Raw genomic sequence first — 19,054 nt, forward strand, 5'->3', positions numbered from 1 at the left:
CCATAAATAACTTCTTAATATTATACTCCAATAAAATTTTAACTATAAAAATTTTTAGTAAAATAAAACTCTTTTGTTCTATAAACATTACATAGAAATCTTGATTACTTATGGTATTACGAACAGTAATATGTATAACTAAAGAATTGAAAACGGGCTGGGAATGTGGCTTAGTGGTGGAGTGCTCGCCTAGCATGAATGAAGTCCTGGATTCGATTCCTCATTACCACATACGCAGAGAAAGCCAGAAATGGGCACTGTGGCTCAAGTGGTAGAGTGCTAGCCTTGAGCAAAAGGAAGCCAAGGACAGTGCTCAGGCCCTGAGTCCACGGCCCAGGACTGGCAAAAAAAAAAAAGAAAATTGAAAACTGGTACTTTGTATATGATATTCACAGAATTGCTATCCACAAAAGACAAAAGATGGAAAATAGTACAAATATTCATCAGTACACTGATGCCAATCAGACTACTAAATTTCTGGTTTTTCTTTTTACTAGAATTCAGCACACAAATAAAATGACAACTTCTTGGAGTGATCGGTTACAGAATGCAGCTGATATGCCTGCTAACATGGATAAGCATGCTCTAAAAAAGTATCGACGAGAAGCCTATCATCGGTAAGTATTTTGTCTATTTAATCCTCAAGTATTTTGTCTAATCATCAAAACAGCTCTGTTATCTGGGGTACAACCTTATTTTACACATGATGTAAATTAATAGACTGAGAAGTTAAGTAATTTACAACAGGTCATGTAGCTAGTTTGTGTATCAAACTTAGTTGAAAGACCATTTAGCTACTATTATAACTTCTTGCTTCCTATGTCTATTAATAAAAACCCTTAGGAAAAGGATATATTTAGCTGTAGAAAATTTTACCTTATGAAATTTTTCTTCTCTTTTCCTTTTTTTTTTTTGGCCAGTCCTGGGCCTTGGACTCAGGGCCTGAGCACTGTCCCTGGCTTCTTCCCGCTCAAGGCTAGCACTCCGCCACTTGAGCCACAGCGCCGCTTCTGGCCGTTTTCTGTATATGTGGTGCTGGGGAATCGAACCTAGGGCCTCGTGTATCCGAGGCAGGCACTCTTGCCACTAGGCTATATCCCCAGCCCCTCTTTTCCTTTTTTTTGACAGTCCTGGGCCTTGCACTCAGGGCCTGAGCACTGTCCTTGGCTTCCTTTTGCTCAAGGCTAGCACTCTGCCACTTGAGCCGCAGCACCACTTCTGGCCGTTTTCTATATATGTGGTGCCGGGGAATTGAACCCAGGGCTTCATGTATACGAGTCAAGCACTCTTGCCAGTAGGCCATGTTCCCAGCCCCTTCTCTTTTCCTTTGTCTTACTCTCCCCCCTCTGTGGGAGACCCCTCCGTTTTGGTTTTCAAGTCCCTAGTGTCTTTGCACATGTTAGGTTAGCTGTGTACAACTGAACTATATCCTCATTTAAGTCTGAAACTTTTTGAGGGGGCAGGAGCTGGTAGTGTCTGGTCACCTTCCCTTAGCTTTCACTCAATCAAGGCTAGCACACTATCACTTGAACCACAGCTCCACCTCTGGCTTTTTACTGGTTATTTGGAGATGAGTTTCAGGCTTTCCTGTACGGGATTCTCAGATCTCAGCCTCCTCCTGATTAAGTAGCTAGAATTACAGACATGAGCCACTGATGCCTGGCAGTATTTTTAGCAGGAGAAACAGAGGGATTAGACAATGAACACAGACCATCTAGTAAACATTAAGCTTCTAATAAACATCATCTAGTGAGCATCTTAATTGCATTTAATACATCATAACTTGAGTACATTTCTGACTCACTTGGAATGGTATTTCCTGGAAGATTTTAGACCGCCCTACATTCTTCACATTGTAAAGTGTGTTTTGAAATAATAGGAATAATAACAAAAGCATCTTCAAGCTTGAAATTTTAGACTTTTTTCCTAAACAAGGGTATTGGTATGTAGCTCAGGCTGGCTAGAACTTCTGATCCTCCAGCCTCAGCTTCCTGAGCGCTGGGTTGCATGTATGTACCACCGCACCTGGTACACTTGATTTAAGCTTTTTTTCGCTTTAATTAAAGACATTTGAATTGGTGATTTACAACTGGATAAATTAGATTACTTATGCTAATCATTGTTATAATCTGTTCTTAGTTAAGTAAATATCTAACTTCTAGGTTGTTTTTCTTAAACGTAAGTCTTCTAAATTTCAATATGGAAATGATGGTCATGTATCATTATTAAGAGCTGACTTCAGGGTGGCAATGTGGTTTAGTGGTAGAGTGCTTGCCTAGCATGCATGAAGCCCTGGGTTCACTTCCTCAGCACCACATAAACAGAAAAAGCTGGAAATGAGGCTGTGGCTCAAGTGGTAGAGTGCTAGCCTTGAGTAAAAGGAAGCCAGGGACAGTGCTCAGGCCCTGAGTTCAAGCCCTAGGACTAGAAAAACAAAAACAAAAACAAGTAAGAGCTGACTTCAGAATGTATGACTATTGTTCTTCCTTCATTTCCTTGTTATGATTGCTGTCTTCTGGGCTTATGCTAATCAGCCAAACCCTTCATTGGAATATGTTTTGCTATATTGTCATAAGGTAGTCCAAGCTGCCTACATGACAGTGATGGGCTATGGCTCAAGGGTAGAGTGCTAGCCTTGAGCAAAAGGAAGCCAGGGACAGTGCTCAGGCCCTGAGTTCAAGCCCCAGGACTGGAAAAACAAAAACAAGAGCTGACTTCAGAATGTATGACTATTGTTCTTCCTTCATTTCCTTGTTATGATTGCTGTCTTCTGGGCTTATGCTAATCAGCCAAACCCTCCATTGGAATATGTTTTGCTATATAGTCAGCAGGTAGTCCAAGCTGCTTACACGACAGACACAGTGACACGAAGGAGTCAGGTTAAATAGTTCCTTATTTTAACATCTAGTATCAGTATAGATCAGAATTTATAATTGCCAAGTCAAAGGATGGAACACTTAGATTTTTCATCATCTCTTCCGATTGACTGGGCCTATGATGCTGAAATCAGGTATTTGGTTTTAACTAATATTTAAAGCGCTAACAATTATAATATAGTAAAATTTCTGTTACTGAATTTGCTTTTTCTTTATGAACAGTGTTTATGAACTCATCGTGTTGAATTGAAATTTAATAACTAGGCCTGTAAATTTTGTTGTTAAGCAGTCTTATTTATTTATTGTTGGTCTTGAATTTAGATCAGGCTTCAACAACACAGGGTCTGAGTGTTGTCCCTGAGCTTCTTTTGTTCAAGGCTAGCACTCTACCATTTGAACCACACTACCACTTCTGGCCTTTTCTGTTTATGTGGTACTGAGGAATTGAACCCAGGGCTTCATGCATGCTAAACAAGCACTCTACCACTAAGCCACATTCCCAGCCAGCTTTTATCTTATTTTAAAAGAAGACATTTGTATATTTATGTGAAAACATTTTAATCATAATTTAGATATTCAAATCCATACAAGTCTTAATATTTAAAGCTATTAAATGGTTTCTTCTCAAATTTAAGTGAATGTATATATGTACTTAAGTGAAAATGAATTTTTTTACACATATAAAATAATTCTGTACTAGTAGTTCGACTCAATTGTAAGTTTAGAAATATTTACAATTTTTATAGCCTCAAAAGCAAGTTATCAGATTATATGCAGATAAACTGGCAGACCAGACTGATCTATTTTATTTTCTGTTTCTTTTAACGACTTAAGGATATAAAGATTCTATTCATTGTATGTATATGTACACACAATTTATAGTAATTAAGGCATATACATATATTGGAATATAAATTCGACCAAACAATAAACTAATTACAATAACATGAATGGCTGTCAAGACTAATGCTGAGTCAGACAAGCCAGCTATGAAGGTTACATCTGGGCCACAGATGTAGCTCAGTAGTAGAATGCTTGCATAATACAGATGATACTATTTCCAGTTCCACAAAAAGAGAAGGAGGAAAGGAGTAAGGGGTGGGTGAAGAGGATTATCTTGTGGAAGATTTGATTTGTAGTCAGAAAGACAAAACTATGTAATGAAGAACAGTTCATTTGGATTCTAGGAGTTGGTGGAGGAGGGATAGTCTTAACTACAAAAGGATAGTATGAGAGAGTTTTTTGGTGTTGTAGAACTCTTCTGATTCCAAATTATGATTATTATGTCACTGTTAATGTGCTAAAATTGGTAGTAACGTGTCCCAAAAATGTCAATATCACTGCACTTCTAAGTTTGAGAAAATATTGCTGCCTATAGACATTCTTACATATTTTTTGTGGGCCTAATTTCTCCTGATTTCTGCTTCAGAATGGAATTGCTGGACCATAGAATAAGTGTATGTTAATGTTTATGTTTAGTAGATACTGTCTAATAGTTTTCCCAAACAGTGCTCTGATCTATAGTTCTACCTATGATATATGAAAGCATTGATTTTTAATTGTATGCTAAATTAAAATGTTATTATAGTATATGCATAGTAAAATTTCCTTTTGGTTTGAATTTATATTTTTGAATTTGTATTTGATAATTAAGTTAGACATCCCTTCATATGCTCTCTGTGTGTGTGTGTGTGTGTGTGTGTGTGTGTGTGTGTGTGTGTGTGTATGTGTTCATGTTGAGGCTTGAACTCAGGGCATGAGTGAGGTACCTAAGCTGTCTTGCTCAAAGCTAAGGCTCTATCACTTGAGCCATAGCTCCGCTTAATGGCTTTTTTGGTGGTTAATTTGGAGATAAGAATCTCAGACACTTTCCTGTCTGGACTGGTTTTTTGAACCCCTTATCCTCAGATCTCAGCCACCTAAGTAACTAGAATTACAAGCAGGCTATCTTTATATGCTAACAAGTCATTTAGAGATTGACTTTAGTGACCTGTCTATTCACATTGTCATTTATGTCATCTTAAATCTTTATAGTTATCTACCTACATTTTTAAATACCAGTTTTATTGAGGAATATTCATATAATACAAAATGTCATTATTCAGTTCAGTGGTTTTTATAATATTGACCAGTTTTGCCTCCTACTTAATTTCAGACATTTACATTATCCCCCCCCAAAATCTACCACTCATCAATAGTCACTATTCTGGACATAGCATATAAATATAATCTTACATATATTTTCTGAGTCTGCTTTTTTGGGGTGGAGGGGAAGCAGGGGGTGGTAGTGGGGCTTGAACTCTGGGCCTGGGTACTGTCCCTGACCTCTTTAGCTCAAGGCTAGTGCTCTACCACTTGAGCCACATGCCACCTCCAGTGTGTTTTGTTTTATTTTTTTTTCCACTTAGTTTCAAGTCTCATCTATATTGTAACATGTCTCAGTACTTTATTACCTTTTTTAAAAAAATCTGAAATGGCAGCCATATCACAACTAAATGATTATTCAGTGATTCTGGTTATTGAACTCAAATCCTCACACATGCAAGGCAAGTGCTCTACCATTGAGCTCCATCCCCAGCCCTGTACATGATTTAAATGATCTAGTTCTGATGTGGTTTGTGCTTACATTTGTATCAGATAATATGCATACCCCTACCCTGATGTCATAAGTATAATGTTCAGTGAAGTATGTTCTGGAATGATCTATATTCAATGATGTCTATGCAGAACAGTCAGGATCTCATTATTATCATCATTATTATTATGCCAGTCCTGGGGCTTGAACTTAGGGCCTGGGGTACTGTCTCTGAACTTCCTTTGCTCAAGGCTAGCACTCTCCCACTTGAGCCATAGCGCCACTTCCGGCCTTTTCTGCTTGTGTGGTACTGAGGAATGGAACCCAGGGCTTCATGCATGCTAGCCAAGCACTCTACCACTAAGCCACATTCCCAGCCTTGCTGTCTTTTAATTATAGACATTTTATTATGTGTGAACTATCTAATGATTTATATTTGGATTTTCCTTATGAAAGTACCTTTTCATATTATTATTAGCTATTTGTACATATTCTAAGAAATATGTTGGAGATCTTTTGCCTATTCTTTTTTTTATTTTATTTTTTTATTTTTTTGTCTGTCATGAGGCTTGAACTCAGGGCCTGAGCTGGGTTCTTGAGCTTTTATGCTTAAGGCTAGCACTCTACCACTTTGTGAGCCCCAGCACCACTTCCAGTTTTCTGGAGGTTAATTGGAGATGAGTCACAGACTTTCCTGCCTAGGCTGGCCTTGAACCATGATCCTCAGGTCTCAGCCTCCTGAGTAGCTAGGATTACAGGCCTGAGCCACCAGTGCCCTGCTTTGCGTATTTTTTGAGTTGTGATTTTATTGTTGAGCTGTGAAAGTTTCCTTATACATCCTAAATATGAGATCTTTATCAGATACATAATTTTCAGATATTTTTCTTCAATTCTTTGCGTCAACTTTTCAATTTCTTGGTAGTGTTCATTGAAGTACAAGTGTCTTTAATATTAATGAGACCCAATCTGTTTTTATTTTGTTGCTTATGCTTTTGTTATCATAGTTAAAAAACCATTGCTTAATCCATAATCCCACTGTTTTATTCTGAGTTAAGTAGCTTTAGCTCTTACACTTAAGAGTTTAATTCATCTTTAGTTACTTTTTGTGTACCATGAGGTCCATATATATGGAATACATAAAATATAGATGTCCAGATTTCCATGTAGCTATCCAGGTTTCCATCACTGTTCGTTGAAAAGATTGTTCTTTTTATAACCAATGGTATTGGCATCCTCGTCAAGAATAATTCCATTATAAGTATGTAGGTTTGCATTTGCACTTTTAGTTATCTCATTGGTGTGTTTGTTTTTTCCTAGTACCATTCAGTCTTTTTTTTTTTCAGCATGGTAAGAAAACTTGGCAGAGCTTTATTGAGTAAGTAAGCAAGCAAAGCAAGCAGACAAGCAATCAAGCAGACAAAAAGCAGAAAGAAAGGAGCACACTCTTCAGAGTGTGGGTGATCTCAAGGAGAGATACCCCATTCATTCTTAATTATTGCCAAGCTTTAGTGAGTTTTGAAATCATGTCATGATTTCTTTAACTTTGTTATTTTTCAATGTTGTTTTGGATATTCTTGGGGCTCATCTCTATTCATATGAATTTTAGTCCTAGCGTATTAATTCCTATATAAAATAGCCAACTAAAATTTTTTTAGGAATTATGTTGAATCTGTGTACATCAATTTGAGGAGTATTGTTGTCTTAACAATATCGTCATCTGATCCATGGATGTGCAATGTTTTCCCATTATTTAGATCTCTAATCTCTTTCAGTAGTACATTTTTCTTATGCTTAATCTAAGAGAAAGCTTTCAGTCTTCTATCACAAGTATGAGCTTTGCCAGGTGCAGATGGTTCAAAGTCAGGCCAGGCAAAAAAGTCCCTAAGACGCTTATTTCCAGTTAACCAGAAAAAAACTGGAATTAGAGGTGTGACTCACATGGTAGAGCTCCATTCAGCCTTGAGTAAAAAACCCAAGCCAGGTATGAAGTCCTGAGTTCAACCCCCAGCACATGCATGTGTGTGCATGTGCATACGAGTGCACACACGCACACTCAAAAGACAGTGTGTACTGAAATGAATTCTAGGAAATGGAAACATATTTTTGTTGTTGTTGGTAGTGATAGTGTTTGTTTCTGCTTTTCTTCCTTTCCTTTTTTTTTTTTTTGGTTTTGGTTTTTTTTTTGGTTATGAGACCAGGACTCAAACTTGGTACTTGATGCTTTGCTCATTGTCTGGCTTTCTACCAACTGAGCCATGCTTCCAACCCATTGTTTCTTTTTATTGTGGGCAGACAGGAACACAGAAAGGAAGGGAGGAAGGGTAAACAAATACAGTCATACTATTCAGTATACACTATGTGGAAAATGAACTATGTAACTTTTGGGCAGGCATGGGAGGGAGGATAAAAAGGAAAGGATGGCATTGTCATTAAAAATGTACTCATGGGGGCTGGGGATATGGCCTAGTGGCAAGAGCGCTTGCCTCGTGTACAAGAAGCCCTCGGTTCGATTCCCCAGCACCACATATACAAAAAAATGGCCAGAAGTGGCGCTGGGGCTCAAGTGGCAGAGTGCTAGCCTTGAGCAAAAAGAAGCCAGGGACAGTGCTGAGGCCCTGAGTCCAAGGCCCAGGACTGGCCAAAAAAAAAAAAAAAAAAAATGTACTCATGGGGCTGGGAAAATGGCCCAGTGGCAGGAGTGTTTGCCTTGGATACTTGAGGCTCTGGGTTCAATTCCTCAGCACCACATATATAGAAAATGGCCAGAAGTGGCGCTGTGGCTCAAGTGGCAGAGTGCTAGCCTTGAGGAAAAAAAAAAAAAAAGCCAGGGGCAGTGCTCATGCCCTGAGTTCAAGGCCCAAGACTGGCAAAAAAAAAAAAAAAATGTACTCATGATCTGACTTTATAAAATGATAACGCCTCTGTAAAGCACCTTATTAGTATCAATAAAATCATATTGAAAAAAAAATAAAGACAGCCAGGCACTAGTAGCTCATGCCTACTTAGCAACTCAGGAGGAGGCTGAGTATGGTGATTGCAGTTTGAAGCAAGCCTGGGGAGTAGTTTGTGAGACTCTTTTATCACTCTTTCTCCCCAAAGCTATGGAAAAAAAGCCAGAAGTGGAGCAATGGCTCAAGTGGTAGAACACTAGCCTTGAGCACAAGAGCTCAGAGATAGCACCGAGCCCCCCCCCCCCCCCCCCGGGAGTTCAAGCCCCAGGATAGGCAAAAAAAAAAAAAAGGAAGGAAGGAAAGAAAAGAAAAAGACAAGTATGAGATTATGGGTTAGCTGTCCTTTTCAAGTTGAGGAAAGTCATTTCTAAATTGTTAATTCTTTTTAATCATGAAAAGAGCATTAAATTTTATCAAATGCTTTTTCTGTCTGTGAAGTGATCTTGTGAATTTTGTGATTTTTTAATACGGGATGCTGGTCGACTTTTATATGTTCAAGTAGTCTTACATTGAGTGGGATAAATCCCTGTTGGTTGTATTATATAATCCTTTTACTTATATTTGGTTTGTTAGCTTTTTGTTGAGAAATTTTACCCTCCCTTCCCCTTCTAATTTTTGGAAGAGTGAGAAAGATTAATGTGAATTCTGTAAACATTTGTTAATTTCTTCTTCTTTTTTTTTTTTTGCCAGTCCTGGGGCTTGAGCTCAGGGCCTGAGCACTGTCTCTGGCTTCTTTTTGCTTAAGACTTATACTCTATCACTTAAGCCACAGCGCCACTTCTGGCTTTTTCTGTATATGTGGTGCTGAGGAATCGACCCCAGGGCTTCATGTATACGAGGCAAGCACTCTACTACTAGGCCATATTCCCAGCCCATTTGATAAAATTTAACAATCAAGTTACCAATTCTCAGCTTTTCTTGGAACTTGGTTTGATTTTGTTTCTTGGTTTTGGTCTGAGATGGGGACTCAAACAAACTCAGAATCTGATGCTTTTGCTCATTGGCTGATGCTTTACCACCTGAGCTATGCCTCCAACCCCTCTTGGAAGTTGTTGTTTTTTTTTTAATTACTGACTCAATTTCTTTTGATACAGTAGGTATTTTTTAGATATATGCACATCTCTTATTTGAGTTTTGTGTGAGTTGTGCAGTGTTGAAGATCAAACCCAGGTTGCTTGCCAGTTTCTAGTTCTTACTTGAGTTAGTGTTGGTAATTTGTGTATTTCTAGGTATTTGTCCATTTATCAGTCACCTAAAATGCTGCATATAGTTTTGATAGGATTAGTAATAATGTCTCTGCTTTCTTTTCTGTTTTTAATAATTAGTCTTCTCTTTTGAGGTTGTCTTTTTTTTTAAGCTACCTAAGTTTTCTTGATCTTTTCAAAGAACCAGTTTAATTAATTAATTATTTTGCCGGTCTTGTAGCTTGAATTTTGGTACTGTCTCTGAACTTCTTTTCAAGGCTAGCTACTCTACCACTGGAGCCAAAGCGCCATTTCTGGCCTTTTCTGAGTAGTTTATTGGAGATAAGCATCTCACAGACTTTCCTGCCTGGGCTGGCTTCAAACTGATTCTCAGATCTCAGCCTCCTGAATAGCTAGGGTTACAAATTAAAGTCACCGGTGCCCAGCTAGTTTAATTTTTTTTTTAGCATTTTTTTCATTTGTATTTTGTCTTTGCTATTCTCTACACTTTACTGAAGTCAGGAAAGTTGAATTTTGGTTTTGCACTCTATATTATTTCTTTTTTCCTTTTTTGTTGTTGGTCTTGTCATTGTTCTGAGCTTTTTTGCTCAAGGCTAGCACTCTACCCTTGAACCACTGCTCCACTTCCAGCTTTTTGATGGTTAATTGAAGATAAGGTACCTTTCTGGCTTCAAACTGCTATCCTTGGATCTCAACCTCCTGAGTAGCTAGGATTATAGACGTGAGCCACTGGAGTCATTCTTATTTCTTCTTCCCTTTTTTATTTGGTGTGTCAAGGGGCTTGAATTCATGGTCTTGCCACTGTCCCTAAGCTCTCTTGCTCAAGGCTAGTGTTCTTCCAGTTTGAGCTGCAGCATCATGTTTGGTTTTCTGGTGGTTAATTGGAAAGCAGAGTCGTCTCAAGGACTTTCTTGCCTGAGCTGGCTTTGAACCACAATCCTCAGATCTCAGCCTCCTTAGTAGCTAAGATGATGGGAGTAAGTCACCAGTGCCTGGCTTGTTTCTTACTTTTTAATATGCACATTTACAGCCGTAAGTTTCCCTTTGAATATTACTTTTTCTGTATCTCGTGGTTTTAGTGAATTGTGGTTTGTTTTCATTCAAGTCAAAATAAAATTTAATTTCCTGTGTGATTTCGACCCACTGGCTATTGTGCTATTTGTGTATATCCTGAATCTCCTTGCTTATTATTTTTGTTGGCAAACATACATATATATATTTTTAGTGGTACTGGGATGTGAAATCCAGGTCTTGTGCTTGCTAGGCAAGTGCTCTACTGCTTGAGCCATACCGCTAGCTTTTTTGTTTTTGTCAGTCCTGGGGCTTGAACTCAGGGCCTGAGCACTGTCCCTAGCTTCTTTTTGCTCATGGCTAGCACTCTACCCCTTGAGCCACAGTGCCACTTCTGGCTTTTTCTGTTTATGTGGTACTGAGGAATGGAACCCAGGGCTTTATGCATGTTAGGCAAGCACTATACCACTAAACCACATTCCCAGCCCACCTCTAGCCTTCTTGCCTTGGTAATTTTTGAGATAGGGGCCTGCCCCCTGCTCAAGAGCTCCCGGAACCAGGAACCGAGTTCCACCTGCTTAAGGCTTCCCATCACAATTGAGATGATAGGCATGATCCACCAAATCCAGCTTCTGCTGTTGAATTGCAGTCTTGTGGATTTTTCTGCATTCTCCAAATCTCAGCCTTCTGCATGGTTGAGATTATAATGAAGATTCTTCATAGTCACATTGAATTGGAGATTTGTTTTTTTTCAGCTAAAATTTACTACCTTGTTGGAGATTTTGATTTTTAGAAAAAAAGTATTTCCAGTAAGGCAGTGCCTGATAAATCTGATTGGTTTTCCTGTTCACACACTCCTAAATTACAGTAGTTCTTTGAATGCTTACATACAGCAAACAACAACTCTATTGTCTCTCACTTATAGTTTAAAAAAATTTCATTTAAGGTTACAAAGCCAGAAAGTAAAGGAACTGGGGTTTAAATGTAGTTCCTGTGCTCATCTTGTTTCCATTACTCCAAGCTGCCTTTTTGTTTTGTTTCTCTATCCTTTTTTTTCACAAAGTCTTGTATTAATTAAGCAGGCCTTAACTGTCAGTCCTGCGTCAGCCTCCTGTATGCTGGGATTACAGGCATGTACTACCACATCCATCCACTATACTGCTTTTCTTTGTAATCTGAAAGTAATTTCTCTTTGAATAAATTCATAGTACTTAATAGTTTTTAATTGTTTGGTGACTAACATACTTTTAATAGAAATGTTAACGCTAAAATATTTAGGTTTTTACTTTCGATTTTGTCTTCCTGGTTGGTCATGGGGCTTGAACTGGGGGCCTTGGCACTGTCCCTGAGCTCTTTTGCTTAAGGCTAGAGCTTTGAGCCACAGCACACTTCCTAGGTACTATTAAGGAGATAAAAGTTATTAAGAAAATAAAAAAGCACCTAAAGTAGTATTTTTTTTTTTAGGATATAGGTCATTTTTTATTTGATCACCATTAGAAGGACTTACTACCATCTCAGTGTTCTTTAGACTTTAGCAATGTTTATTTCTTACTCTGTTGCATAATCCCTATCTATTATATTGGTTAGGAGGCAGGAATGTTGCAAATGTTTATCTCCCAAATCTTAGCTTACTCTATTTGGAAGTAGCTTTTTAGAATGTTCTGGGTGTATCCCACATGTGCCTAAGATTTTTAAATCCTTTTCATGACCTGACTCAGGTGATTGAAATATTTATTTTCCTTTTTTTTCTTAGGAGGAGTTAATAAAACAAAGAGACTTCATTCAGTGTGGAAATAGTTTAGTCTCCTAATATGATCACAACATGAATACTTCCTTTGCTTGTAGTTTACATTGTTCATTTCCTGAGGGAGGAAATAACTAAATTGACCATTGGAACTTTATTTATCCTGTTTTTGATTTTTTCTTTAACCTCCAGAACTAAATGATTTTGACTGACTAGAGCTGCTTAGCTCTGTGAAATTCACATTGTTTGTGTACTGTTGGCAGGCCTCATTAGGGGGTAAATTTGCTTTTTCTGTTTGCTAGATTGTCTTTTACAGAAACTTGCCAGTTTGTCTCCTTCATTAACTGGCCAGTGTTAAAAAGTTCAGGTGGTTAGTTATTTTTCCTAGTTTCCGATTTTTTCCCCTATTATTAGGTTTTCAAGTATTTAAAGCTGAAGACATTGGTCACTGAGGTACTGCCTAGTTAGTGTTTGGCATTGTGCCGGAATTTGTTGGGCCTCTCAGGGCCTGAGTTCTCTGTGCTTTCACAAATGAGCTACAGTTCTCAGGAGATCAGTGGCGCTTGTTTGTTGAGCCTGTATTAGTATCCAGAGGAAGTAGATCTTTGAGAATGTCTAAGGAAGGGTAAGTGAGTTTATTCTTTCTCTTATTTTTCTCAGTGATTAGGTGTCATGTGAGTGAATTGGAACATTAATAAGCAGTAACAGCAGTCTGAGCATGGAAGTGGATACAGAGATTGAAAGAAATTCAACCCAAGTTTACGGTGGTTGATATGTAATTTAAAGATACTATGGCTGTTTTGAAAGACTGAGGATAGATAACAGAAATTTACTAAGATATAAAAGTACCCTGTTTACTCCATTGTGAACCCCCCCCCTTTTTTTTGGTAGAATATGTTTGTAAAGACTGGAATCAAATAGTGGTTTGCCAAAGAATTAAGTTTAAAACTTGAAAAGCATTAGAGAGGAAATTGTACCTTTAGAAAATTATGTGAAAGACTGAGTAAAAAATAGCCCATGGTATGTTTCCAGTCAGCAGGCAAAAGTAATTTAGAACAAAATTCCCTTTTCTTTTTTCCTTATAACAAAAGAAACTCTCTGTTAGGTTTTTATTTTTCTATTACTGTTTTCTAATGTTTTTTATTCTGAATCACTACTGATTCTCTCTTTGTGACCTAAACATAGTTTCAAGCCTTTTCAGATGTAACTAGATCTCTGGTTAGTTTTAGAGAGAGATTCCTTTTTATTAAATAAATACGGATCTCCCAAAGAAATACTTAAAAGTACAATAATTTTTAAATTTCGATTATCTGGAAGCTATTTTTTTTTCTAATTCTTCGTTCTAAGGAATTCTGAAATGATTCCAGAGCTTTGTACTTACAATTAAGTGAATCACATATCATGTGATATGGCCGGCCTTATTGGTGTTCTTAAACATCATTGTTGAATAAAGAGATAGAGTAAGGTGTAAATAATGCTATAATTACTTTTGGACATCTCATGATATCACTAGAAATTTGGGATTTCTTTTTAAATGTAAAAATTATCAAAAGACTGCATCTTTAGTTTTTTGTGCTTCCTTTCTAGGTTTAGTTATAGATTGGCAATGATGAAACAAAAGATTATTACAGATGCTGTCGTAATTGCCATTCTTTTATATATGCTTGTTTGAAAGGCTAATTAGTAGATTTATGAGGATATTTTTAGATGCATTATGACTTTTCGGAAGTAACTGTTGGTAATTTTCCTTCTGCAAAGCTTATGTTAAAGATGTCAGAGAAGGCTGTACCTAAGCCAAAGGACACATAAAGACTGTGATAATTTATCTCTGTGGGCCCAGGAGCAATTCCTTTACTATCTGAATAGATAATCAGCAAGTATATTTGAAGTACATAGGTTATATAAATAAAATCAATTAACCTTTATAGTCTTCGTAAGTAAATGGATACTTTGGGATAAAAATAATTTTGGTAGTCACTGTTTTGATATGTGACATTTTGACAATTATTATAGTCTGTTATTTATGTATTTATGTCAGTTATTTATGTATTTATACCGGTCTTGAGGCTTCAGCTCAAAGCCTAGGCATTTTCCCTGAGTTGTTTTTTGTTCAAGGCTAGTGCTGTACCACTTGAGCCTTTGGTGTTTATTTGGAGGTAACAGGCTCATGGACTTTCTTGCCTGTGTTTGCTTTGAACTACAATCCTCAGATCTCAGCTTCCTGAGTAGCTAGGATTACAGGTATGAGCCACTGGCATCGGACTTTAGTCTTACTTTATTTAATTTGTTTTTTATTTATGTGGTACCAAGGAATTGAACACAGGACCTCATGCATACTAGGAAAATATTCTAGCACGAAGCCACATTCCTAACCTCGTAGTCTTATTTATTTATTTTTTTTGGCCAGTCGTGGGCCTTGGACTCAGGGCCTGAGCACTGTCCCTGGCTTCTTCCCGCTCAAGGCTAGCACTCTGCCACTTGAGCCACAGCGCCGCTTCTGGCCGTTTTCTGTATATGTGGTGCTGGGGAATCGAACCTAGGGCCTCGTGTATCCGAGGCAGGCACTCTTGCCACTAGGCTATATCCCCAGCCCCTCGTAGTCTTATTTTAATATCTGTGAAATATTTCCCTAGAAGTAATAGTATTATAGTCATCAAAATTATCTAGACATATGCCACATAATGATATTTTGGTCAAAGACAGACCATATATCTCACAGTGATTCCGTAGATTATAACAGAGCTGAACAGTTACTATTACTTGTGGCTATTATAAGATCTAAGCACAAATATTAAAATTTTGTGAAGATGCTGGTAGAAGCAAACCACCCATGCTGCCAGTCATATAGAAGATAGCATATATAATTGTGTATATTATGTAATACTGATATTGATAATAAATGACCACGGATTGGTTTATGTTATACTATGCTTTTGTTTTCAGTTACTTTTTATTAATTAAAAATTTATTATTATAAAGGTGATGTACAGGAGGGTTACATTTATGTAAGTCAGGTAAAGAGTACATTTCTTTTTGGATAATGTCATACTTTCCCTTGCTTTCTCCCAGTTTTGCCTCCCATCCCCACCCACAAGTGGTATACTTCATTTCCAACGTATATCTAGTTAAGTATATGCTATATGCTTTTAAAACATACTGTATTTTTTATTTTAGAGTATGTTTCTTCTACTTAATAAAAATGTTTAATCTGGCACCAGTAGCTCATGCCTGTAATACTAGCTACTCAGGAGACTGAGATGTCAGGATCATAGTTTGAAGGTAGCCTATGCAGCAAAGTCAGTCAGCCTCACATGTTTCTCAGAATATGTCCTATCATCAGCTGTACTTGAGCCTGTGTAAGCATGTGGCAGTTGAGACAGCATGGCATTGGTCTAAGGATAGACATATGGATTGTGGAACAAAACAGTGAGTCATAGACACACAAATGTGTTAAGTGATTTTTCAGCAGTGAAACTAGGGTATTCCAGTGTGAGATGTTAGGGGTTTTAGCAAGCTATGTACTAAAAATGACACAAAATAAGCTGGATGCTAGTGACTCCCACCTATAATCCTAGCTATACCCAAGAGGCTAAGATTTAAGGTTATTGGCTTGAAGCTAGCCCAAGCAGAAAAGTTCATGAGATGCCTATCTCCAGTTAACCAGCAAAAAAGCCCTAACTGAAGCTCAAGAGGGTAGAATGGGCAGGGAATATGGCTTAGCGGTAGAGTGCTTGCCTTGCATGCATGAAGCCCTGGGTTTGATTCCTCAGCACCACATAAGCAGAAAAAGCCAGAAGTGGCACTGTGGCTTAAGTGGTAGAGTGCTAGCCTTGAGCAAAAAGAAGAAAGAAGCTCAGGCCCTGAGTTAAAGTCCTAGGACTGGCAAAAAAAAAAAAAAAAAAAGCCAAGTTCAAGCTCCAGTACTGGCACACACCAAAAGTGACGCAAAATGGATTATTGACCTAAATTGTTGTCTCCATTTTCAGATAATATATATAACAGACAAAAATTAATAAATGGGCCTCCTCAAAATGGAAAAAAGCCTCTGGCTTACTCCATTTCAGCCACTTGAGCATTGGAGATGGGAAGGATTGTGTTTTGAAGCCAGCTTGTCAAAAAGTTAGCAAACCCACAGCTCAATTAACAAGTTTGGCATGGTAGCGTCTGTAATCCTAGCTCTGTGGGAGGCTTGGGTAGAAGGGTTGTGGTCTGAGATTGACCTGAGCAAGGTCCTAGCTGAAAAACAGCAAAAGCAAGAAAAGGACTGGGAACATTGGTGAAGTGGTAGAGTGCCTAGTTAGCAAGCCTTGAATTCAAATTCCAGTAGCATGCACACACACACAAATAGTTACAAGGGGAAGCTACAAACCAGAAGAAAATATTCTCAATATATTTATTTCTGACTACAGACTATATCCAAAAGTAAAGAACAGATAACCTATTTTAAAAATAGGCAAAAGAGGCCACATATAGTGGTACACATCTTAGTTCTTTAGGAGTTATTCAGGTAGATCATAGTTATAGGACAGCCCAGGCAAAAAATAAGTTATTGAGACCCCATCTCAAAAAACAAGCCCTGCTATATAGGAGGCAGAGGTAGGAGAACTTCAGTCCTCCTGCTAGCCCAGGCAAAAGTGTGAGACTCTGCTCTGGAAAAACAAAAGCATAAAAGGGCTGCATGTGTCTGAATCACTTACCTTGCAAGTTTAAGGTCCTACGTTAATAACAACAATAATACAGAAGATTTGAGTAGGTACTTAAAAAAAAGACATGGTAAATCCCTAAAAGTAAATGAGATACCACTGCACACACATTAGAATGACAATAATTAAAAATACTGAAAAGAGGTTGGATTTGTAGTGATGTAGCTCAGTGTTAGAGTGCTTGTATAGTATTTGGGAGGCCTACTTTCTACTCTCAGAAGCACAAGAATAAATGAATGAGTAAATGAATGGATATTAAAAACACATTGTGGAGCAGTTGGTGCTTTCATGCATTGCTGATGAGAAGAGTTTGAATTATGAGAGTTGGGCAATATCTTCAAGTTAAACATATATCACCCTACTAATTCCACTTTTAGATACTTACACAGAGAAATGGAAGCATATGTCCACACAGATTTGCATGTGACTCTTCATAAGGTTATTTATAATAGTAAAACTGCCAGAACCAACTCTAATGTCTTATTAAGTAGATGGAAAAACAAATTGTGGCTTATACAATGGAATACTGCCTTGGGATAAAAGAACTAATTGTGATACATGCAACAATATGAATTAACTGCAAAATTATTATGCTAAATAAAAGAAGTTAATCATACAAGTATTTAAATGCTGATTCTATTAGTACCACAGTGACAGAAAGCAGGTATCAGTGGCAATTTGGGGAGAGTATTATTAAAAGGGCATAAAAAAAGTTTTTAGATTAAAAGAAATAACTTCCATCTTGATTGTGGTCACTTTTATTTTTTCTTAGACATAGTCTCTCATAGGTTGCCCAGGCTGTCCTCAAGCACCTAGACTCAGGCATTTCTGTTTCAGCCTTCTGAGTAGCTGGGATTACAGATGCATACCACATTGCAAGGCTAATTTTAATGAGAATATGATATCTCAATAAAGTTAGTGAAGTAATGAGACTTCAAAGTGCTGACTTAAAATTTTATAAATAAAATAGTTGTCGATTATTCATTTAAAGGAACATCTTTGGGAATATGTTGGCATTACTGTGATTTGTAGTGTAGTGTATGAAGTTTAGTCAGTATCATGATTTACTTGTCTCCTAAAATCATTAGAATGCCTTTTTCTCCCTTGTTTCTTTTTGCAGTGTTAAGAGATTGAACCCCAGGCTTCATGTATACTAGCTAGGCAAGTGCTCTAACATTGAGCTTTACCCCTTTTGTCCTATTTATTTTTCTATTTTTTTGGTGCCAGTTCTGAGAGCCACAGTTCTACTTTCAGCTTTTTGGTGGTTAATTGAAATAAGAGTTCCACAAACTTTGCTGCCCAGGCTGACTTCAAACTACAGTCCTTAGATATCAGCCTCCTGATCAGCTACAATTACAAGCATGAGCCACCAGTGCCCTGCCCTCCCTTCCCTTTAAAACTATATATATATGTATGTATGTATGTATACACACATATATATATATTTACACACACGGTAGTACTGGGATTTGAACTCTGGGCCTTATACTCTACCACTTTAGCCCTTTTTGCTTTTTCAGTTAGGGTCATATGACTTGGTCAACTTTGAATTACAATTATGTTTGCACCTTCTTAGCTAGAATTACAGGTACATATCAGTATGCTCCTGGCTTATTAATTGAGACTGGGTCTCTTGACTTTTTTCCCGGGCTGACCTAAAATTATTACTCTCCTGGATTTCTGCCACCTGAGTAGCTAGGAATGTGAACTACTGTATACTTGATAATGATAATATTGTTCAGACTTCTGAAGCATCAGCTGTTGTTGTCATGGCTCAGTTTGATAACCAAAACGCATCTCTCGGGCTGGGGATATGGCCTAGTGGCAAGAGAGCTTGCCTCGTATACATGAGGCCCTGGGTTCGATTCCCCAGTACCACATATACAGAAAATGGCCAGAAGTGGCGCTGTGGCTCAGGTGGTAGAGTGCTAGCCTTGAGCAAAAAGAAGCCAGGGACAGTACTCAGACCCTGAGTCCAAGGCCCAGGAC

The 19,054-nt window shown here is 37.8% G+C and overlaps 1 protein-coding gene and 1 long non-coding RNA gene across 3 annotated transcripts in view; both read left to right on the plus strand.

Moving 5' to 3' along the window:
- Nt5c2 (5'-nucleotidase, cytosolic II) overlaps nt 1-19,054 on the plus strand; it is a 79,934-nt gene that overhangs the window by 9,887 nt on the left and 50,993 nt on the right. For both annotated transcript variants that reach the window (XM_048338337.1, XM_048338336.1), the window contains exon 2: nt 498-617. In XM_048338337.1, coding sequence (XP_048194294.1) covers nt 517-617 — 101 coding nt within the window. In that variant the 5' untranslated portion in view covers nt 498-516. The remainder of the gene's footprint in view (nt 1-497; nt 618-19,054) is intronic.
- Nucleotides 1,470-17,476, plus strand: LOC125346103. Its single transcript, XR_007209864.1, has 3 exons — nt 1,470-2,002; nt 7,259-7,264; nt 17,466-17,476. It is a non-coding gene; the product is annotated as an uncharacterized LOC125346103 (long non-coding RNA).

Source organism: Perognathus longimembris, chromosome 2 (genome assembly GCF_023159225.1).
Source record: "Perognathus longimembris pacificus isolate PPM17 chromosome 2, ASM2315922v1, whole genome shotgun sequence".
Lineage (NCBI taxonomy): Eukaryota > Metazoa > Chordata > Mammalia > Rodentia > Heteromyidae > Perognathus > Perognathus longimembris.